Genomic DNA, 23,543 nt, shown 5'->3' on the forward strand with positions numbered 1-23,543 from the left:
AGGTCGTCAACTTGATCTCCAAGAGCAAATTCACCTTTTTTTAGGAGAGCAAGGGTAATGAAATAACTTTTACTATTTATTTTAAACCGTTATTGTTTTTGTGCACGTCCACTCGTTTGAAAAGAGAGAGATGATAATTGTTCAAAGTGCATGTCTAATGCGCTTTCGTTATACCTGTTAAGTAATTTTTCTCTGGTAATTTATCAAGTCGTGCTTTAATATGTATTGTTGGTCAAAATTACTTAGTTGATAAAATTATTTAGCTTTGACCTAAAAGTATTGATCCTTATGTGTAGGAACATAAGTACGGTGTAAGAAATTAAAAGATGAATGAAATTGGTTTTGTGGAGGTCTCGCAAAGTCAAAAAAGGAATTGGATTTTATTTTCAAGAGTAGCTTCATTTCCTATTGGCCTAGCCCATGAGACAATTGATTTCTCAAATTAAAAGCAGATGACTATTGGCTAGGTCGTGGAAAATAAAAAACAAAAAGAAAGGATATAAGAGCACTTCCACGATGGACAATGAAAAAAAAAACCCAAAACCCTTTAGCCTACTCGGGTAATTGGACTTAAGGCAAGCCTGAGAAAGAAGCCAGGTGAAAGTCCACGGCTCGAGCGCCTGGATGGATGTAATGCAAGGCTAACGCCATGCTTCAGGCACATATACAAGCACGTGGGGGTGTGTCTCTGATAACGTTTCAGAAGGTGGACCCCACGTGGTTGCCCACTCAATTACTCTTGCATTAGAGCAACGTGGCTGCTTCCAGGCCGTTGAATTTCCAAGGTTAAAAAGAATTTCAAACCTCGCCCAACGACTAGTGACGTGACACAATCTGGACCATTTAATTTTCAGAACAACAGTCCACTTTTTCGGGTTTAAAAAAAATTAAAAAATAAAGAAATTAGAAATGTTATCGTTAGGCCACATGTCAAAATATGGATGTTGGATTTCAATTTTTTTTATATCCAATGGTCCAAATTAATTAATTTAATAAAAAATAAAAAAAAATCAATTTTTTTAAATTATATAATTTTTTTATAAATACCTTACTGTTATCTTCCACCTTACACCACATTTCAATACTTTCAAATACTTTCCACCAATATTTCTCTCAAAGTTTTCATATACTTTGTTTGCAAAAAGAAAAAAAGAAAAAAAAAAGGCTAATGATGCAGGTTCGAATTGGTCGACAATTGAAGATGCTACGTTGTGTTCTAGCTAGGTTCAAGCTACTCATGACCCAATTACGGGTAATGTGATGCGAGAAATGTGGAAGAGTGTTCATTCCATGTTTTGTGAGAAGCTTAGCGGCATAAGAATGGAACAATCTCTCACAATTCGTTGGAGAACACTCAACCAATCGCTTACTTTTTGGAGAGACACCGTAGGTCAACTAGTTCTAATATTCGAAGTGGCAAAAATTTAGCGGATCAGATGACAATATTATTTATTTTTTTGCCCAACTTGACATTAACTAGTTTGATTAGAATTTTTTGTTCTCCTACATTTTGTAGACACTTCAAGAACAAGCTTAGTACAATGCAAAAAACAAAAGCAAATCATTCAAGCGGTGGGAATGTTGGAATATTGTCAAAGATTGTCCCAAATACAGAAATGTGTCTGTTAGTCTAGAAGTTGTCATGAATAGCAACCCTCTACACACTATGCCAAATGTTCAGGAATGCGACACAAAATAAGTACTGGGAGCGACCCCTGAAGAAGTGTCAATGCTAACTCATGTACTATAAGAAGGCTTCAAAGAAAAAAAAAGGGAGATCTTCCATGAGTGATTATGCAAAATATATGGAAGAACTTGCTCGTCAAGGTGATTTGACTTTGGTGCCGGAAGTGGCTAAATTTGAGTTTGAGAAGGCTAGAGATGAGACAAAAGCTGCAGTTGCCCAGAGACTATTTCATGCTAGTGAGATACGTGATGCGACTAATGAGAGACAAAGAGAGCTGCTTAGGCAAGAAAGGGAGATGCTTAGAAAAGAAAGGAAGGCTCAACAAGATCATGAAATTATGAACAAGCTTCTGTCAAAAATGTCTCTGAATCCTTAATATTTTTCGACATTGAAAAAAAAACAGACATGGTGTGAAGGAGGCATGCAAGAGACGAGGGAACAAGTGGAGATGGTCCTAGCACCATAAATTGGTATGGTGATTACTAGGGAGTTTGTTGTAAAATCAGAGCCTATAATTTTCCAATCACTTTGGGTTATAATTTCATATTTATTTAATTTGGTACTTTATATAATTTGTGTTTATTTAATTTAGTACTTTATGTAATTTCGTATTCTTTTAATTTAGTATTTTATGTAATTTCGTATTTATTTAGTTTGACACATGGTATGACGATATTGGTTAAAAATTATATCTGAAATTAAAAAGATTTTTTTTATTATTTTATAAAAATAAATAATAATATTTTAATATAAATTGTCTTGGCTATTTAGTTTTGGGATTTTGTTGAACAGAAGTAAGAATTTTGCACTACAACTCGATGAAGGAGGGGATAGTTTTATTAATCAGAGTGGTGATAAGCTTCTGATAATTAAGACCAAGGCCACGAATAGTGCACATAACAAGATCTTTATAAAAAAATAAAAAAAGGCTCACTAATTTTAGCAAGTTGGTCAATGATTGAGATGGCTTCTTGAATATAGCCATCAACAGTCTTGGAGCAATTGGATAAATCCAAAAGTCGAAAAAACAAAGTGGCTTCATTAGCAACAAAAGTATGAGAAAACTGTGTATAAAGACAATCCCATAAAGCATGGGATGTAACACAACCAACATAAAAAAATAAAAAATAAAAAAAAACTAAAGACTCAGAGATTGTACTCATGAGATAGCTAATCACCAGATGGTCCTATTGATACCAACGAAGGTACTCGGGATTAGGAACTTCAGGAAGAGAGAGATGAGCGACTTCAATGAACTTGGGATTGGCAACAGTGGACGGAGGAAAGGGAGATGAACCATCTACACATTTCCAGAAATCATAACCGACAAGAAAGGCTTTAAGTTGACGAACCCAAACAATATAGTTGGTGGTAGAAAGTTTTAAGGAATGAGGCATTATTTTGGCCGAGGAGAGATGAAGAAGATGACGCCACTGAGAGAGGAAATTTATTTTGGTACTTTAGACGACAAGGGAAAGGGAAAGAGGAGAGAACCCATAGATCTAAGGAAAACCTAAACGGGTGATACATGTAGTATTATGACTCCTTGTATTGATGTGTAAACAATATAACAATATATAGGGTTTATTAATCCCTATTCAGGTAGGAACTCTATACTAATTACAATTGGAATTACATTCCTATATTACACACTACAATCACGGAAAGGATTCCAAATTAATTAATTATATCAACAGAGATACTCAGGATTACGAACTTCAAGAAGAGAGAAAGGATCGACTTTCATGAAGTTGAGATAGACAATGGTGGGTGGGGGAGAGGGAGATGAACCATCTACGCATTTCCAGAAATCATGACCAACAAGAAAGGCTTTGATTTGATGAACCCCAACAATATAGTTGGTGGTAGAAAGTTTAGGGAAGGTGGCAGTGTTTTGGTTAGGGAGAAAGGAAGAAGATGACGTCGTTCAGGGAGTAAAATTTATTTTTGTAATGAGCCCGGCAAGGGAAGGGAAAAGAGGAGAGAAACATTAGATCTAAGGAAAACCTAAACGAGTGATACATGTAGTATTATGACTCATTGTATTAATGTGCAAACAATATAACAATATATAGGGTTATATTAGTTCCTATTCAGGTAGGAACCCTAAATAATTACAATTGGAATTACCTTCCTATATTATATACTACAATCACATAAATGATTCTAGATTAATTAATTATATTTGAATGCTTTGAGTATCACTTTTACAGTTCATAATAAAAACCCATATAAATCATGAGTAATCATTAACCATAATAAAAATATATATTTTAACTTCAGTATATACATTTACTATTTAAGGGCAGATATACAACCAAAAATAGAGAAAATATCTTATTTGACCTTTCAATAATAAATAGTTATAACTATCACAGCCCGTCCCGAATTATTGTTATCGATGGCGTGAAATGACTAGTTTACCCTTGGACGTCGAGTATGTTATGTGGTGTTGTGGCTTGAGTTTGGGTTTTAAACTAAATTAGTTAGTTCCTAAGTTTTTGGAACTTAAAGTTAGTGGTTTTGGTTGTGATTAGTGACCCAAAACTGGACCACACACTCACACACACATCCAAACTCCCGTTGACCTTTCTCTCTCCTCCTTATCTCGGATTTTCTTCCATTTTCGTACAACCGTACGGACAACCTTCAACCTTCACTTCCAGTCACGGATCGAGGGTGTAGTTGACATCTTTGAACTCCTAGCAAGCTCAAGAGTTGTTCTATACTTTTGGTTGGACGTAAAACCCTTGAAAACCCGAGAACCCAAGAACCTCGATTTTGTGTACTGTTCATGCACTCATGATTTTGAAGTTTTCATGGAGTTTTAAAGTTATTGGAAGCCTTAAAATATCTTCACGAAGCGCAGAGAAGAAAAACGAAGTGAATTGGACATTGGGAAGTTGAGTTTGACAAGTTTCAAATTTTGGCCGGATTATCAAGGGTTCTCCGGCGAGATTTCGTGGATTTCAAGGCTTGAAAGTGGTAAGGTTTTGTTCTTCTAGTCCTAAGCTTCAATTTGGTTCAAATTTCATGAATTTTGGTGAAGAAATGAAGAAGATATTGAAGTTTTAAATTTTCCTAGTTTCCCACGATCGCAGCGGTGGCCGGCGCCGGACTCCAGCGAACCAAGGAAGAAGGAGAAGAATATTCCATCAAAGTTGATGGAATATTATGACGATGTCAGGTAACTTTAACGACATATTCCCTAATGCCGTTAGGGAATTCGTTTAGTGTGCCAAGCATGTGCTTGCGTATGAGTCGCGCATCTGGCCGTGCCTTGGGGACGAGCACCATCAATCGAGGGTCGGGGGCTACGACCCTTCGACATATCAGTGAGTGGGCTTTTGGTTTTCCGTATATACCTATATACTTGAGATTTTTCCTAGAAAATGAATTTGAATGATTATACGTTTTGAAATGCCATGCAAAGTATCTGCCTATTTTATTTATGCATTAGTAGTTGCATATATTTATGATTGGTGTTGCGGATGCACAGGTAAGTGCCAGGTAAGTTCGTAAATTAAGGATATGAGGTTACTTCAGTTATGTAAGATATGTTATGATGTATTGAGAGCTCATAAACCTACATCCCGGTGTTAGTGCTCCCGCCCAGATTTAGAGCACAGTCATTCACGTGATGTTCACCTCCCACACCATATGCTCACCTTGGATCCAAGTTAGGTGCACAGGCTTGTTGTACATACCACTTTAGGTGGTTCCGACTCGTAGGTGACCCACGATTATTTGCACAATCTTCACGTGATCGTAACACTAGAGCATATTTATTTTACACCTAGTCTTGTCGTACAGACCACTTTAGGTGGTTCCGACTTTTGTGCAGGATTTGATTTGATTTGATATGATTGAGATTGGTTATGAGCTATAGATTCAGCCATGCAGGTCACATAGGCAAATTTGGTTGATTGATATCTGGCATTGATACTGTGACAACCCGTCCCAAATCTTACGTTTTTACAAAATTGAAAAGTGTAATTTTACGAAAATGCCTTTAGAGGCGAGGGTCTGATATCCGTTGACCAACGTATAGCAAGGTGTATAAACTAATACTTAGCGTTTAGTACTCGACGTTACGGAATTATAAAACCGAGAAGTACTTTTGTTTAGTCGCTATTTATATATTTTATACATTTTTATAATGATATATTTGGTCTATCAATTAGTGGTTTTAAAAATTAGTGAAGGAAGAGGAAGAAAAATAAGGAGGGGACGAGATAGAGAACATAGGGAAGGGTTACTGCCCAATCAGAGGAGAGGAAAAGAGAGATTGCCTAATTAGAAGCAGAGGCAAGAAGGGAAAGGAGGGAGAGTGGCGAGCAGGGGGAAAATGGGGAAAAGGGGGAAACAGGTTCCCAACCCGTGACCCGTGTGCACCCATTCCCATTTCTTCATATTTTCCGGTGGTTTTCACTGGATTTCTCACGAATTTGGACTAAGAAACCATTCCCAATCATCCCCTAGTCCTTTCCTCTTCCATTCTCAATCAGATTTTATGGGATTTGAGCTTGTATTCGAGTAGAACAAAACTATGGGTTCTGAGGGTGCCATGACAAAATCCGACGATCGTGAAGGTAATCTAGCAAATTGCTACCACCACTAGAATCCCCTAGAACCTAGGAACAAAGCCCAATCAGTGGTGGAGGCGTCGGAACACGTTTGGAGGTTGAATCGAAGCACACCTAATTCTAGGGTTCCGACGGGTTTTGATGAAATTGGAGCCTTTCCAGGCCAAATTGGCATTGGTCACATGTATGAAAGTTGTTCTACTCATTGAGATCTTCAAATTTGAAAATTTTGGTAATTTTTAGAGATGGTTGATTTTTCCGACGAGTCGGGGTGGCGAACCGCCACCCACGGTGGCGCGTGGCCAGAGAGCCGCCAATGCTATTTTTAGGCAATATTTGATGCCTTGAATTCATTTTTGAGAATTGAATGATGTAGATTGATCGTTAGAACCAAAATTCTCTAAGATACGTTAATAGGCCATTATATGAATCGACGATCCGACTGTTGGATCGTCATCAAACTTTAATAGGTTATTATTCATAATATTTAAGGAATATAGGAACTTACAGATTACGAATCCGATGTACGGATCTTCTTGAATTAGATTTGTAAGTTCGTAAAATAAAATGTTAACCGCCACTTGGTTTTAGCAATTGGCGAAGATCCGACCGTTAGATCGTTCTGAAACTTTAGTATGTTATTCTAGAAACATAATGTGGATCCTTGGAAGTTACGGATCAGAGATCTGATTTGTAGATTTTCTAGACTGAATTACGTAGACTCATATGCGATGTAAGTTATGTATTGTATCAACGAGAATTCTAAGATATGATTTGATAATTGGTCACATGCGCCGATCGATTGTGACTCCTCGATGTTTGTGCTAGGAAGTTGTAGCGCGGACTCCAGGTGAGTGGATCTTTCCTTGCTTATCATATTTTTTCATGATTGATAATTCTATAAATGCTTTTAAATAAAACTTAGAAATTTATGCCATGACATATATGTATTTATGTGTTATAAAATACTATGAGATGGTTAAGTTTAGATTTCATCGTGATATATCCATATGCGAACTTCGAATGGCTTGATCCCTGTTTAGGGTACGTATGCAGTTTAACCAGATGTTAGATCCAGCTATATAATAAATGAGAACGAATAATCGAGACAATAGTCTAGTTTGGGAAATTGAGTAGTTTGAGGGACATTGGTGGAAAGAGTATAAGATTTGACCCTATGTTTTAGTGGTTAAAAGTTGATCATAAATCATTGTGTGAATAATCAAGAAATTGAAGTAAGGAGAGGGAATTAATTGATAGTTAATTTAACTAGTGTTTAATTAGGCTTATCATCGATGATTACTCTCAAAAGTAAATAGTTGGGAATAGGGCACTACAGTTTAGACATTCTATACCAATTGTTTATATGTTTATATATATCTGGAAATATTATGAAATGTTTTAAGTTTAGATTTCATCATGGCATATCCATACGTATATTCCTTGCACATAATTATTGTGAACACTCTGAAGTGCAAGGGTGAACGCAGAACACACAGGTAAGTTCAAGTAAGTTCAAGTAAGTATACGGTATTAGCCATGATTGATGAGATATGTGATGAGATATGTGATGAGATATGAATATGTCGTATAGGTCACTAGAGGTGACTCCGACTTATATACTAGCCATGATTGATGAGATATGTGATGAGATATGAATATGATATGTGATGAGATATGAATATGTCGTATAGGTCACTAGAGGTGACTCCGACTTAAATGCTAGCCATGATTGATGAGATATGAATATGATATGTGATGAGATATGAATATGTTGTATATGTCACTAGAAGTGACTCCGACTTATATGCTAGCCATGATTGATGAGATATGTGATGAGATATGAATATGTCGTATAGGTCACTAGATGTGACTCCGACTTATATGCTAGCCATGATTGATGAGATATGTGATGCGATATGGATATGTCGTATAGGTCACTAGAGGTGACTCCGACTTATATGCTAGCCATGATTGATGAAATATGTGATGAGATATGAATATGTCGTATAGGTCACTAGAGGTGACTCCGACTTATATGCTAGTCCTGATTGATAAGATATGTGATGAGATATGAATATGTCGTATAGGTCACTATAGGTGACTCCGACTTAGATGCTAGCCTATATGTGATGAAATGCTAGCATATTTATAATGAATATACGTGATGAGCTAGTATATGTGGTGAATACATGATAAGCTAGCAGACATGATGAATATGCAATAAGTTAGCATATGATTATAAATATGTGAAGCATGACTTGAACTGATATATATATATATATGTATATTTTTATATTCTAATTCTGGAAATTATACAGGTGTTGTAGCGAGGGGTTATAGACATTTATATGGTTTTTATTAAAATTTTATCTACTGGGCCACTCACCTTTGTCTTGTTTTCACCCTTCAGGTCTTCTTAGCTAAGCTTTCTTATCGCCAAGGAATCGTGACGATTCTTAGTATTGGAGATTATTTCGAGGGTCTTAATTCACTCTTCTGTACTTGCTTATGCTCTAACGTCACGTGTGAAGTGGGTTCATTCTTGCTCATTAGTGCACTCTGGTATCTAGGCACTATTAGGTTTAAATTTATTCACAATACTTCCACATCATTACACTTTATGGCTTCATCACCTACTAGGTGTCGGCCAGCACAGCTCGATTCGGAGTCCTAAGGGACATTCCTGGTCGGGGTGTGTCAGATACATTTTAATCGGATTATTTAAAGCATTAATTGAAATACTGTGGCATGGTATATTTCTATGGATTTTCATCCTGAGCATGATTTTTGATATAGCTTATATTATATTTTCTGGGAAATTATACAGGTTTTACGGCGAGGGGTTAGAACTTTTGAGAAATGAAATGATTTTGAAAAGCTTTGTTTTTACCCACTCACACTTTCTGCTTTGCGCCCTTCCAGGTTTTAGGTAGCAGTGCTTGGTGGCTCAAGGGGAAATTGACGGTGGTTCTGACAGAACATCATAAATGTAGGATCACCCTTGGGTGTTGTTTAATTAGCACTGTCCTGCTTGACTGCATCTATAATATTTATGCTCTGATTGTGTATTTCACCCTTAATCTCGCACTAGCACTTTATCTTAGCTAGTTTTGCTAGTAGTTTGGTTTTTATTCCTTCGAAATTTCCTTATATCTTTATTGCTTCTGCATTGTACACATGGTTACGTCACTCCCATGTGATGGTCAGTATGCCTCGATCTCGGTCAAGGTGTGTCAATAACAATACTTATCATGTGGCTGTTCACATTTTGATTCAATATATAGGGTTAATCTCAGTTTATTAGCCTGAAGTTTATTGGTTTTCAACATTTAATACATGAAGTTTTTTTTCATCTCAGAGCGGTACATAAAGTCATAACTTTAGGACATTTTCATACATCCGTTAAGTTTGTTGTTAAATCAGCCATTAACTGGTGATGTGGCACTCACGTGGATAGTGACTAGGCGTCACGTGTCATAAGGGTCCACATAAATACTAAAAAAAATAAAAAAATAATTAAAAAAAAAGTTTATGGGCTGTCCCCTACCTCAACCCCCGACCCCATCTATCCCTTCTCTCTTCTGCACACCCTCTGCCGTCTTCTCCTACCTCACCCCCGCTCCCCCTCCCTGCCTTATCTCCTCTGTGCCCACCCAACCCTCCCTCCCAGGTTAATTTTTTAATTTTTTCATCCTAAGTTTCGCTTCTTCGACGAGCTCAAACTTCTCGTTGTCAGTGTCAGCATTCTTCCACCACCACCAGAACCACCACTACTGCAATCAACATATCAACCACCACCACCATCACAAATCCACTTCCCCGATGTTTGTCAACCTCTACACTTGTTCCTCTCTATCACCGTCCGTCTGGTTCTCTAGCAACCACCATCGATCTCTCCCATCCATCATTCGAATCCATCCATTGTAGTTTCAAAGAAATCTGGATCGATTTCGATGCCGAAGAAGACATGTATGTGCTCGCCGACGAACTCGTTGGTCCAAGTCGGTGGAGTCAAAGGAAAGTGGGTGAAGCGAGCCTTAACAACCCTGATTGGCCCTTTTGCGTACCAGCAGCGATGGAGAGCCAGGTTCTAACCACGTCTGAGCGACTCTCTGTCATGTCCACCACCCATGATTAGCGGCGGGTTACAATTCAAAACAATCTCTCTAATTTTTGTTTTACATAGTGACAGAACATATGAGAGAAGGGAAGGAGGGGGTCGGGGGTTGAGGTGGGGGACAATACATAATTTTTTTTAATATTTATGTGGGCCCCTATGACACGTGGTGCCTAGTTCCGAACCAGGATTCTCTCCTGAGCATTCCCTAGGGATCCCGCAATCATGTCCGTTCATCGTGTATCGTGCGGTCAGAAATCATTTAAAATTTAAATTTTAAAATTCAAATATGAATAGTACCTTACGAAAACTGACCGCACGATATAAAATAAACGGACAAGATTGCGGGATCCCTAGGATCCCTAGGGAAATGCTCAGGAGAGAATCCTGGCTCCCTAGTTCCTCTCCACATGAGAATTTTGAGTTTATTGACACATGGTTTTGGACGTCTCAAAACTGCCACGTAGCCAAACCCGGTCCAACCCCGGTTCCTAAAACTCAAGTACCCTTGTAAACCCACCAGTTTTCTTCGTTTCCATCTTCGTCTTCCTCAAATTTCAAAACCTAAACCATCATCCGTTTCGAGTAAGAATGGCTCTCTTTTGATACGATTCGAGAGAGTTTGAGGAAGATAAATAATCCCAGTGAGCAAAATGATAGGAAGGACCCTTTCGTCATTGTCGCGGTATACGGAGAGTTTGAGCCAGAAGCTGAACCAGCCGAATGTGATCGGAGGGATTGGCACTCCTTTACCATCGTCAATTTTCGATAAGGAGTTAAGAAAGGAGAAAAATGCAGAAAATGGCTCGAATGAAATGAAGACGGATTTCGTGAAGATGTACAGTTATGCAGAGTTGGGGGAGAAGTTGAGGAAGTTGAGGCCGGATGGGAAGGGGCAAAACTGGTTTTCATTGCGGGAGTTAAATAAGAGGCTGGTGAAGTTGAGGGAGATGGAAGAGAAGGAGACTCAGGCCGCCATTGGCAACGTTACATTCCAGGATTTACGAGAAAGCTTGTTGAAGTTGCAAAGGTCGGACCAGGAAAAGGCAAAGAAATCATCGAGTAAGTGACCAGTTCTCTGCTGGATTTACTTTTTGTGTTGTGTTATTTGAAAAGTTCACTCTTTGAATTAAACAGTTTGTTCGCTGAGATGTTGTACTGATGGAATGGGATGAAATTGTTGTGCTACTTGCATTATAGGAGCCACAATTCTGTATCGCTAATTATTGAATAAGAACCATTAAAATTATATTTGGATTTAGTTCCAAAGTTTGTTATGACTGTAATAGCTTCAGGTTTTATAGTATTGTGTTGTTTGCGTACTGGATTTTCGTTTGTTACAGAAGTCATAGGTTTAAGTTTACTTTCATACTACTGTTTAGACCCGATTTTACATCATCGGCCCAAGCGATCGAGGCCGTTGAGTGGGCATGATTCTCGACCGCCAGATGAGAAAGTGGAGATAATTTGATTATTAAAGGATAATATTATAATTATCTTTTAATACGGATTATCTGCATCTTCTTAAACCAGATAAATAAGACAGAATTATATCCCAACGGAGAGACATGTGGAGTAGTTTGATTTAATTTGGATTTGTTAGCAGTGTACCGTGTGGGTTAGAGCAGTTCGGTTTGGTTGCCTATTATATAATTATATATATATATATATATATATATATGATTATATATATGTATATGCCGTAACACAAGAAAAGAAAGCCTAGCTAGGCTAGGCTTTTCATTATGATAGGATTATATGTCATTTTATTATGCATGCATGGGATAAAGGCTATGATGAAGTTATCAAGACAAGAAGCCTAGGTGGGCTAGACTTCTAGTGAGATGTGATAAGGCTAAGCATAAGGATTTGATGTGGTAAGGCTTATCTGACGCATTCAGTGGAAGAATTCTGATACATAGCAAGAAGCTTATATCATCTTATCAACCTACGCGCATATGTCTCTATAAATACAGATGCTCTGCGACGGAGAGCACCCCACAAAAATCAATACAAAATTGCCCTGCGCAAACTCTCACAAGTTGAGATCTTTTTCTTTTTCTTTTTCGCTGACACATCTTCCGTTGGCATCAACAGCACTGTGGAAGCAACCGGTGATATCTTAAGTCGGCATAGATAGCTCTGTCACCGTAGAGTCGGTCGGTCTCGCAGTATCTTCCGTTGGCATCAACAGCACTGCGGCGAGAACGGTCGATTACCTATCCAAGTCTCGGTCGAGAAGGGTTTTCGAATCCTTGTTGGTCGAGGTCATCTCATTAGCCTTCTCGGCGAGGTGAGGTGTCACAGTTATTACATTCGGCACATTGCAAGCCGAATTCGGTTCGTGAACTTTGTAAGAAATAGCAGCCTTGTCTTCAGGCTCGAGAACCCAAGAGGCCGAGACGTGTTCCTTTCTCGGCCGCAATCGCAAGACGCAGAAGTCAGTAGCGCGACCCAACGCAGCATCATCAAATTTACTCCTCGGCCGAGCCCCGGCCGACGAGTTGGCACGCCCGCAATCACCGAAGGACGTAGTTAGCTTAGAATATACTTGGCCTGCGCGCCACGTAGGCTTTGTAGTTTCTAGGGTCAACATTTTGGCACGCCCGGTGGGACCTAGTGCTAATACTACGAAGTTCATATGATATATCAAGATTCCGATCTGGCTCAACATAGCCGATTATACGAGCTCCTAGAGGAATTGAAAAAACACAATGGGGAACGTAAAAGATCTTTTGAAGTGGAAAAAATTCTTTGTGGCCATAGAGATATGCAAAAGTCATTCGCTTGCATGTTGAGAATAAAAGCTCCTGTTACCCTGCAAGAGCAATGGGTAAATGAAGATAGGGCTAGATTTAATGCCTGGCTAGATGAAGAACATTTTCCTTACGTTTCTGATTACAGATCAATTCCATTTGAAAAATGGTTAGGTCCACAGGCCTGGGGGCAATTTTTCGCTCCGGCCACAATCAAAATTCGGCCTCAAAAAATTGTTAAGGCGGCCGAAGAAATACTTAGGCCACCTGTTGTTTCGGCCGAGACTCAAAGTGTGGTGGGCCTAGAAGAAAAAGTTGAAGTTTCCAAGCCAAAAATCGACTCAGAAAATGATTCGTCAGAAGAGTGCTCCAGTGACGAACGAGGCCGAGATATTGGCCTAGCCCGAGAAACTACGCCAATTGATATGATTATTGGCGATAAAGCCGATATGGAGAAATCCTGTTCGGCTAAGTTATTTGAATTAAAAGCCGAAATTATGCCTGGGGGGCATAATAATTGTTCCACACATTCGGCGGCCGAAAATGCAAAATATTTTGCCGAGTCAAAAATATTTGGGCAAATTTTTTTATTCGGCTTTGGAAAATGTCAAAGTGAAAATTTTGATGTGAAAAGATTTCGGCTTGGAATAAAACATCGTTGGCCTCCTCCTCTTGATAGCTCGACCACTTTTTGTTTTCTATTATTAAGCAAAGGAATAAATTATTTTCTTAGTCATCTGGCTAACCAAGCCGATGCATAAGCAAATAAGGGGGCAACAACATTCTGGGCCGAATTAAAAAAAATTTGGTCGAATACACTGGTTTGACTATTTTGGCCGAATGCATTTATTTGTGAACTTTGCTTACAAAAGCCTCGGCCTCGACCCAATACGAAACAAAGCTCGGCCAAAACATATATACATAAAAAAAAAAAAAAAAAAAAAAAGTTGGCCGAGGAGTTTAAAAAAGGTTGGTCGAGGAAGGCAAGTCAAATATATATATATATATATTAATTGGGTGAGAAGACGTGATGGCAGCATGGCAGACGGCATCATGTCAGAAGTTGGGTTTGTGGCTATATATATATATAAGTGTGGGGTTTTGAAATGTCAAATCAGTTGAGGAAAGGCTTTTAAGCCTAAACCCTAGACCTGATGGTTGCAGACATCTTCGGCATAATTGGTTGAATATATATATGGCAGTATCACATGGGTTGCTGACATTAGGACATATATATGTATGTTATATGCCGATGGCATGGCCGACAAAGCACATCAGGCAATCTGGTTTACATGTATATATAGGCAGGCCTGGAGATTTTTATTGACCTCGGCCCCAATTGCTCTCGGCCTCGGCCTTGGTCGACCCCAATTCTTCTCGGCCTCGGCCCTGCTTTATGATATTGCCAGAACAGGGGTGACTTTAATGCCGAGGAACAAACTTTGTTTCGGCAATATGATGAGATGTTGTTGGCTATGAACCAGTTAATTTCCTTAACCATTCGGCTTACAGGCCGAAGCTCAAGGAAACTGGGGGGCAATGTTTAGACCTGATTTTACATCATCGGCCCAAGCGATCGAGGCCGTTGAGTGGGCATGATTCTCGACCGCCAGATGAGAAAGTGGAGATAATTTGATTATTAAAGGATAATATTATAATTATCTTTTAATACGGATTATCTGCATCTTCTTAAACCAGATAAATAAGACAGAATTATATCCCAACGGAGAGACATGTGGAGTAGTTTGATTTAATTTGGATTTGTTAGCAGTGTACCGTGTGGGTTAGAGCAGTTCGGTTTGGTTGCCTATTATATAATTATATATATATATATATATATATATATATATATATATATATATGATTATATATATGTATATGCCGTAACACAAGAAAAGAAAGCCTAGCTAGGCTAGGCTTTTCATTATGATAGGATTATATGTCATTTTATTATGCATGCATGGGATAAAGGCTATGATGAAGTTATCAAGACAAGAAGCCTAGGTGGGCTAGACTTCTAGTGAGATGTGATAAGGCTAAGCATAAGGATTTGATGTGGTAAGGCTTATCTGACGCATTCAGTGGAAGAATTCTGATACATAGCAAGAAGCTTATATCATCTTATCAACCTACGCGCATATGTCTCTATAAATACAGATGCTCTGCGACGGAGAGCACCCCACAAAAATCAATACAAAATTGCCCTGCGCAAACTCTCACAAGTTGAGATCTTTTTCTTTTTCTTTTTCGCTGACACATCTTCCGTTGGCATCAACAGCACTGTGGAAGCAACCGGTGATATCTTAAGTCGGCATAGATAGCTCTGTCACCGTAGAGTCGGTCGGTCTCGCAGTATCTTCCGTTGGCATCAACAGCACTGCGGCGAGAACGGTCGATTACCTATCCAAGTCTCGGTCGAGAAGGGTTTTCGAATCCTTGTTGGTCGAGGTCATCTCATTAGCCTTCTCGGCGAGGTGAGGTGTCACAGTTATTACATTCGGCACATTGCAAGCCGAATTCGGTTCGTGAACTTTGTAAGAAATAGCCGCCTTGTCTTCAGGCTCGAGAACCCAAGAGGCCGAGACGTGTTCCTTTCTCGGCCGCAATCGCAAGACGCAGAAGTCAGTAGCGCGACCCAACGCAGCATCATCAAATTTACTCCTCGGCCGAGCCCCGGCCGACGAGTTGGCACGCCCGCAATCACCGAAGGACGTAGTTAGCTTAGAATATACTTGGCCTGCGCGCCACGTAGGCTTTGTAGTTTCTAGGGTCAACAACTACACATGAAGATTTTCTATGCTTGGAGTAAGTTAGATGTGCTCTACAGATATAGTGATCTTACCCAACTGAAGCATATTTGCGCGCCTTCCCAGTTTGATTAAAATTTGAAGATGGGGGCCTAGGTACAGCAATTGGCTTAAGTTCTGTCTTCTGTTTTCTTTCCATAGAGAAGTGCTGGATTATCACAATGTAAAGTAAAAAAGTGAATTAACAAATTTCAGGTTGTTGATTTGTATGTTTTAAATTTACAGTTAAAGATACAACAAAAGTTTCAAATTGTGTTGCTTGATCGATTGTATTTGATGAGTATCTTGCAATTTACTGATTGATTCTGTTTTTGCAGCAGTCCAGAGAATTGATATCTTGTCACATATAGGTCGAACTCCAAACTTTATGCTGCAACCTCCAAAGGAAAATTTGGTCGAAAAGGCAAGTATAGCTTTTCGGTTAACTTTGTGCGTCATTTAAGAATTTGTACAAGATTCACGTAATTCAGATACTAAAATTGTCCTTTCTCCACCTTGTGCTATGATGTTGTCCTCAATATTAATCAGCCTTCATAACAACCCATAGTACGCACGACTGCCCTGTTATCACTTGAGAGGTCTTATTGAGTTAATGATGTATGATATCTGTTGGAAAGGTCAGAGAAATTTTGGTTTCACTTAATAGATGCTTGAATTGTTGTGATTCTCACACGAAATAATTCTACATTGCAAATTTTGTTAATTTTGATCAATAGTTTGGTGCCTAATACATTAATAAAATGTTTATGCAGTATTTCCATCCAGATAACATGTCTTCTGCAGAAAAACTGAAGCTTGAGCTTGCCAAAGTTAGAGATGAGTTTAAAATGTCAGAGTCGGATTGTGTTTCTGCTCAAGTTCAAGGTATCAGTTTTGATTTTGGGTTCATTACACTCTTTTATTTGTAGAATAATGACTTTTACTGTCAATGAGGTGTTTTTAGGTGGAACTCTAGGAACAAATAAAAAACTCGGTTTTGATTTCGGGTTCATTACACTTTTTTATTTGTAGAATATTGAATTTTTCTGATTTTCTTGTCCATCATGCAAGTGTTCTATCTTTATCATTGGCACATACATTCAAGCTAATGTTTGAATTGTCCAGAAATTTAATTCTTTTTCTTTTCGGGTTTTCAATTGACTTGCAAACAATCTTTCAATCTCCTTTCACCCATAACAAATTTGTTATCCTTTGAAAGTTTTCTTCATTTGTAATATTTATTCTTTGCTGTCACATTATACTATTTCTGGAGAAGAAAAAGGTGAGAAAGGTTGCACTTTGCACAAAGGTTTGCATCTCAGGGTTGTGTCCACTTATTATTTTAATGGGTGATAGCCCCCTTTACTTTTGCTTTTGGTAAATAAACATCAGTACAATAAAAAATATTTCTAGGCCCCTTTCCATCATCAATGCAGCTAACTAAAGAAATTAAACGTACAAATAGGAAGAAATGTTTTATGTTTTTGGATTTACATGTATTGAAAATTCAAGAGTTTTAGAGATGTATTTAGATGGTCTGTGGGGTTCCATAAGGGTGTTTTGAGTTCGTAGATTCTATAGAAATGTCATTGGCTTTAATCCATCCCCTTCGTTTAGGGCCATTTGTTGAGCTGGAGTACTGCCAAAATGGTTTTCTTTGCTTGGTCTTTGGTGTGGGGTAGAGTCTTCACCTTTGAAATTTCAGGAAGTAGAGGTCTTCTTAGGTAAAGATTTTGTATCTGAAAAAAATTGCTAGGAATCAGTTGACCACTTTCTGCTATACTCGGGTTCAGAGTTGTGTACTTTCCTCTTCTTCTCTGTGGTTCAGTTGGTTATGTCTTGCTCAATAAAAGGTTTTCTTTGGCAGACGGCTCCCTGGTGTATATGAAGAGAAAGAAACAGTAGACATTTTTGGAATACGATCCCAATTGGGGTCCTTTAAGCATTCCAACCTGCACAGAACTATTGTTAAGGTCTCCATTGAAGTAAAATTCTGTTAATGATTTTTATTTTTATTTAAAAAAAAAAAGTTGTCTTGCTTATTAAAAAGGGGAGAAAAAGAATAAGTTGAAACTGGGATTTGTTATTTTAGCTGTTAAACGAGTTAAAATGGTTTATGGCCTAGAACTTAGTTAAAGAGAAATTATCTTCAACCCTATACCCCTTTGCTGGGGAAAAATAAAGTGTTTAACTGTGCTGAAATTAGTACGTTCATAGCATGTTTACTCCTAACACGATTTGAAGGTTAATAATGTGGGTTTTTGGCTCAAAATTAGGATGATGCAATAAATTAGGTTTGTGTTACCTATTTGGTTTTGGTGTCTTATTTGGGTTTGGTTTTGACTTAGTTAGTTTCCTTAGTGGAGAGATTTTGTTAATTAACTATTAGGATTTAGATTTATTTCCTATTAGGATTCTTATTGTAACCTAAGTCCTATGCACTATAAATAGGACTTTAGGGTTAGTGTATTTAGTGTGGCTCATTCGTTTGGCAATTTAGTGAGAGTCAATTTGTGACTTTGTGAGTTAGAGAGCAATTTGGGATAATCTTCTCCGTTAGTTTTGGGGTTCTCTACTCGTTTGGTTTAGGGTTTGTAATTTGTGGGATTTGGGTTGTGAGAGTTTAAATACTCTTTTGTAATCTCCGTTTGAAGGAAAGATGAGAGAAAATCGGTTACGGTGGTTTGGACATGTGCAAAGAAGGCCTACTGACGCTCCGGTTAGAAGATGTGACTACGGGACAGGGTCAGGGCCGAAGGGGTAGAGGAAGACCTAGGAAAACTTTGGAAGAGACCCTAAGAAAAGACTTAGAGTACTTGGATCTAACGGAGGACATGACACAAAACCGAGCGCAATGACGTTCTAGGATTCATATAGCCGACCCCACTTTGTGGGAAAAGGCTTTGTTGTTGTTGTTGTTGTTGTTTCGCTCGTGAACGTAGGCTTTACACCGAACCACATAAATCTCTTGTGTTAGTTTGAGATTGTTTGTTTTAGTTTTCACCTACGACATTGATATTGGTACTTTGTTAGAATTTGCTTCCATTTGCGCATAAAAGTACAAGAAGTGGTATTAGAGCCAAGTTTCGGCTTAGGCTTTGCTTGGCAGTCACTATGAAGCCTTCTGTGTCATCGGTGAAAGTTGATATTGAAAAGTTCGACGACAATGACTTTGGTATTTGGCAATTGAATATGCGAGCTTTGTTAGTTCAACAAGGGCTTTTGAAAACGCTAAAGGGTGTGAAGGCTTTGTCGAATTCGTGGACTGATGAAGAAAAAGAAGACGTTATGGAGAGGGCACTTGGAGCAATCCTGCTGACTTTATCGAATGAAGTCTTGCGTGAAGTTGGTAGCATTAAATCTGCACTGGAGTTGTGGATAAAATTTGGAGAGCTTGTATATGACCAAATCCTTTGCTAAACGGTTGTATTTGAAGAAAAGTTTGCATACTCTTCGTATGGATGAAGGTACATCAATTCATAAGCATGTCGATGAATTCAATAAACTTATGATGGATTTGAAAAGTGTGGACAACCAAATTAGTGATGAGGATTATGCGATAACTTTGTTGTGTTCTTTATCTACTTCGTATGAACATTTGTCGATTCCATGCTATTTGGTAGAGAAAGTCTTAGTTTGGAAAATGTTAAAGTCGCTTTGAATTCTAAAGAGCTAAAGAATAAAGTGTTTGACACACAAGATGAAGTTTTTTGGTAGTTCAAGGAAAGAATAAGGAAAGGAGCAAACTTGGAAAAAACACTTGTAGCTGTTGTTATAAGTAAGGTCATTGGAAAGTAGATTGCCCTAAACTCAAGGGCAAAAAGAAGTTGTTTGATAAGTCTTTTGCTAGTGTTGATGCAAACATTGCAGAAGATTGTTGTTTTGAACTCCTCTAAAGGTTATGTGGAGAGGTGGAGCTTGGTACTCAAGCTCTTTGGGTGGAGTGCAATTCGCACTTTTTGTTCGTATGTTCAAGTTTTTGCTTGGATTTTGTTTCGTATTTGTTAGTTTCCATAATGGAATTTGTTGGAGAAGGCGTTGGAGGAAATTTCAAGTTTGAAGACTTTTGGATTTTTTGAGTCTAGGTGGAGATCAGTTTCGAAAGAATTTGGTGCATGTTTGCGTTTGTATTTTGGTATCCCAAATTTGGAAGTTTGCTAATTTCTCGCCGAGGTGCAAATTGTTGGGTTTTTGGCTCAAAATTAGTATGATGCAATCAAAATTAGTATGATGCAATAAATTAGGTTTGCGTTACCTATTTGGGTTTGGTTTTGACGGTTTTGACTTCTTAGTTAGTTTCCTTGGTGGAGAGATTTTGTTAATTACCTATTTGATTAGGATTTGGATTTATTTTCTATTAGGATTCTTATTGTAACCTAAGCCCTATGCACTATAAATAGGACCTTAGGGTTAGTATATTTAGTGTGGCTCATTCGTGTGGCAATTTAGTGAGAGTCAATTTGTGAGTTTGCGAGTTGGAGAGCAATTTGGGAGAATCTTCTCCGTTAATTTTGGGATTTTCTGCTCGTTTAGTTTAGGGTTTGTAATTTGTGGGATTTGGGTTGCGAGAGTTTAAATACTCTTTTGTAATCTCTGTTTGTTTAGTGAAATTTCTCGCCATGCTTCGCTCGTGGACGTAGGCTTTATGCCGAACCACTTAAATCTCTTGCGTTAGTTTGAGATTGTTTGTTTTAGTTTTCACCTACGACGTTGATATTGGTACTTTGTTAGAATTTGCTTCCATTTGCGCATAAAAGTACAACCAGTAAACATTGTGTTTTTTTGGTTGCTCTGCAGTGGCACAACTGACGACAAAAATCAAGCATCTATCTTCAGTTTTACACAAAAAGGTCACTAAGGAACCAATAATCTTCCGTTTTATGCTTTCATGTTCATATTTTAAAAATTTATTGTCATGCTAATAGTACAGGTAATTAATTAGTAGTTCGACTCATTCTGTTTCTAGTGCATAATTTACGTGGTAGAACTTTGACTTGTGGGGTTAGATAGTTTTGTGAAGTTTTAATAGTCCACGGTAATTATAGATAAATTAATGGTTGGCATGTTGGGTGGATCAACGTAATGTAGCTTATCCTAGCTGTTACTCTGAAATGTTGACCTTGAAAACAAATGTTGACACTAGTTCTGTGCAAATATCTAGGTGCTGGTGTATTTGGGTTTACAGTCTGATTTTCTGGTGATTCTGTTTTCCAAATTCCGCACTCTTGTAAATACAAAGGGGAGTACATAGACATTTGTAAATACATATCTAATACTCGGACACCGACATACATGTCTGGTACATACTTTGCCCCTCCCCATCACTCTATAGCTGTTGTAGTTATTGTTAGCCTTATTTTTTCCCCATCTTTATTACTGTTTACATGGATTGGTGAACTTTAAACCTCACTGGAGCAGAACCTACTCAGGTTTACTCGATAGATATGGTTTGTGAGTGATTATACGCCTTTGGAATCTGTTACTGCCTTGTACCCAATAAAGGAATGAGTTGTCAGGGTTTACCTTGTGACAAAAAATATAAGACCATATGCTGGTGTTGGATTTTAGGATACTGAATGTGTGCCAAGTTGGTTTATTACTCGATATAAAAACTTTGCATATTTGTTTTGTGTAGGACAAGCATTCTCTAAAGGGTCTTCAAGCGATGGTGTAGCAGAGGAAGAGGTTATTTAAGTATCTTCGAAGAACTGACTGGGATTCTTACTGCCTCGTTCTCTCTAAACTTGGTCTCCGAGACAAGCCAGAGTTTCTTTCTAAACTGGGTCTCCGGTACAAGGAAAATCACAAGAATTAGACCAGTCGGCACTCTCTCTGTTTCCTCAGCATTTTGATTCGTGCCTGGTCAACTATTATTTTTTCCAGTTGTGTAGGGAATAAAAGTGAAATTGAAGGTCCATACTAGTCTCAGTTTTAGGGTTTCCCTCATTGTGAATAAGTAGCTCATGCATTTTCCATTAGACATGACAGTTATATTCAAGTAATACAGTGTTTAACTGACGCAAGCATTGCTGCTTTCTGTTCCGATGGATTGTCTTCGTAAAGAGTTGCTGTAAATTTATCTACCTCAGCTTTTTGCAGTTCTTCACCGCTGCCTGCCAAGTTCAATATCTGTAGGCTGGGACATCTTTTTCCGATCATAGCCAACGCCTCATCATCGATTCCGGAATACATCCAACTCAATACCTTCAACTTGGGAAGTTCAAACTCAAGGAGTAAACAAAGGTTCTTCCTCACTCTACCATCTATCATCAATTCCCTAATCTCAGAGCATCTCTTCAGTACTTGTACAATGCCGCCTTCTGTAACTCCCTTACAGCCGCTCAAATCGAGCACTTCCAAATTGGGGAAAGTAGATGCAAGACTTGTCAAAAAGGCATTGTCTATTGAGCTATCTTGAGCCAAGTTCAGTGATTGTTTGCCGTACAATCGGTTTCAATGTTTTCGTCCCCAATATTTTTTCCTGCCATTTCCATTGTATCTAAAACCACACAGCTTGTTTACGAGGATGTAGAAGGTGATATCGGTCACGTTATTGTTCCTGCCATTGCCATGTCCTTGTCTCTAAGAAAATGTGCTTTGCATCTCTGATCTACCATCTTAATTGGATTCGGTACGCGTTATGTTGTATGGTTGGTTGTAAGTGAGTGGTCTTAAGTTTGATTCTCGACAAAGACGAATTTGAAATACATTATTGCTAGTCTATTATGAGGTTAAGTTCACCCTCTTCTCTTTAGTATAAATAATGTTGTGTTATATATATATATATATATATATATATATATATATATATTGTTATACTGACTTTTTATTCATTATTCAATCAAAATTTGGAAAAATATTTCCATATTTGTTGCTGGCTGTTTTTTATTATTAATATCTAACCTACCCATTAATAAAACTTTGGTTGTTAACCAAAACTCCAGAAAATTACTATTTTAACCCCCGCACCAAATTTGAACTCAAATAAAAAATAGGGGCAATATAGTATGAATATAAATTTGGCTGTTTTTTAACCGTAACCTCACAATCAGGTTAGTATAGCATGCCTTATTTAGAAATTAAAAAAATAAAAAGTAATCCCATGATAGAAGAAATTGCTCATTATTATCTCAATTTTCTTCACTGTTTGTTTTTTAAGAATTTTAAAAACTACTCACACTTCTTGATAAAAAACAAATGAAATGAAATTGTTCACACGGTGTGTGTGGGCACTTGCTAGTATATATATCTCTAATATTGGAAAGCCAGAAGTCAAGTTTGGTGTCTGAAGGCTTCATAAAAAATAATTGGACTAAAAAGCCCCTCAAAAAAAAAAAAAACTACCTTAGATATAAAGCTATCTAGAATTTATGAATATTTCATGATGGATATTTTTGTCAAACTAAAAAGTAAAATAAAATAAATAAAAGAGGAAAAAAAAAAGTAAAAAAATTGAACGTGTGATTCAAACCTCCACGTTTCCTTTGCACGCATATCATTCTTTTTCTCCTATAACTTCCCACTCCCACATCAGTATTTCCTCTATGTCTCTGGCTTTGCAAATAGAGCTGAACGGTTATAGAGAGGAAATAAACCGCCAGCAAAAAA

At 37.9% G+C, this 23,543-nt stretch overlaps 1 protein-coding gene across 4 annotated transcripts; it reads left to right on the top strand.

The window, feature by feature from the left end:
- The first annotated feature begins 10,921 nt into the window (after positions 1-10,921).
- Positions 10,922-21,977, top strand: LOC108173996 (uncharacterized). Of its 4 annotated transcripts, none has more exons than XM_029108425.2 (5): positions 10,922-11,455; positions 16,274-16,359; positions 16,709-16,820; positions 20,733-20,785; positions 21,571-21,977. In XM_029108425.2, exons 1-5 carry the CDS (start codon positions 11,047-11,049, stop codon positions 21,607-21,609), a joined length of 699 nt encoding a protein of 232 aa, XP_028964258.2. In that variant the 5' UTR covers positions 10,922-11,046; the 3' UTR covers positions 21,610-21,977. The 4 variants fall into 4 exon arrangements, with proteins under 4 accessions (XP_028964258.2, XP_070661272.1, XP_070661273.1 ...); XM_070805171.1 differs by having other exon boundaries at positions 16,277-16,359; XM_070805172.1 differs by lacking the exon at positions 20,733-20,785.
- The last annotated feature ends 1,566 nt before the right edge of the window (positions 21,978-23,543 follow it).

This window comes from Malus domestica, chromosome 09, assembly GCF_042453785.1.
Source record: "Malus domestica chromosome 09, GDT2T_hap1".
In the NCBI taxonomy this organism is placed as follows: domain Eukaryota; kingdom Viridiplantae; phylum Streptophyta; class Magnoliopsida; order Rosales; family Rosaceae; genus Malus; species Malus domestica.

Bases quoted from the DNA above. Each gene is read 5' to 3' on its own strand.
- LOC108173996 (XM_029108425.2), top strand. From the start codon at position 11,047: ATGATAGGAAGGACCCTTTCGTCATTGTCGCGGTATACGGAGAGTTTG. The intron at 11,456-16,273 runs GTAAGTGACCAG...CTGTTTTTGCAG, and splicing joins AAAGGCAAAGAAATCATCGA to CAGTCCAGAGAATTGATATC. The intron at 16,360-16,708 runs GCAAGTATAGCT...ATGTTTATGCAG, and splicing joins AGGAAAATTTGGTCGAAAAG to TATTTCCATCCAGATAACAT.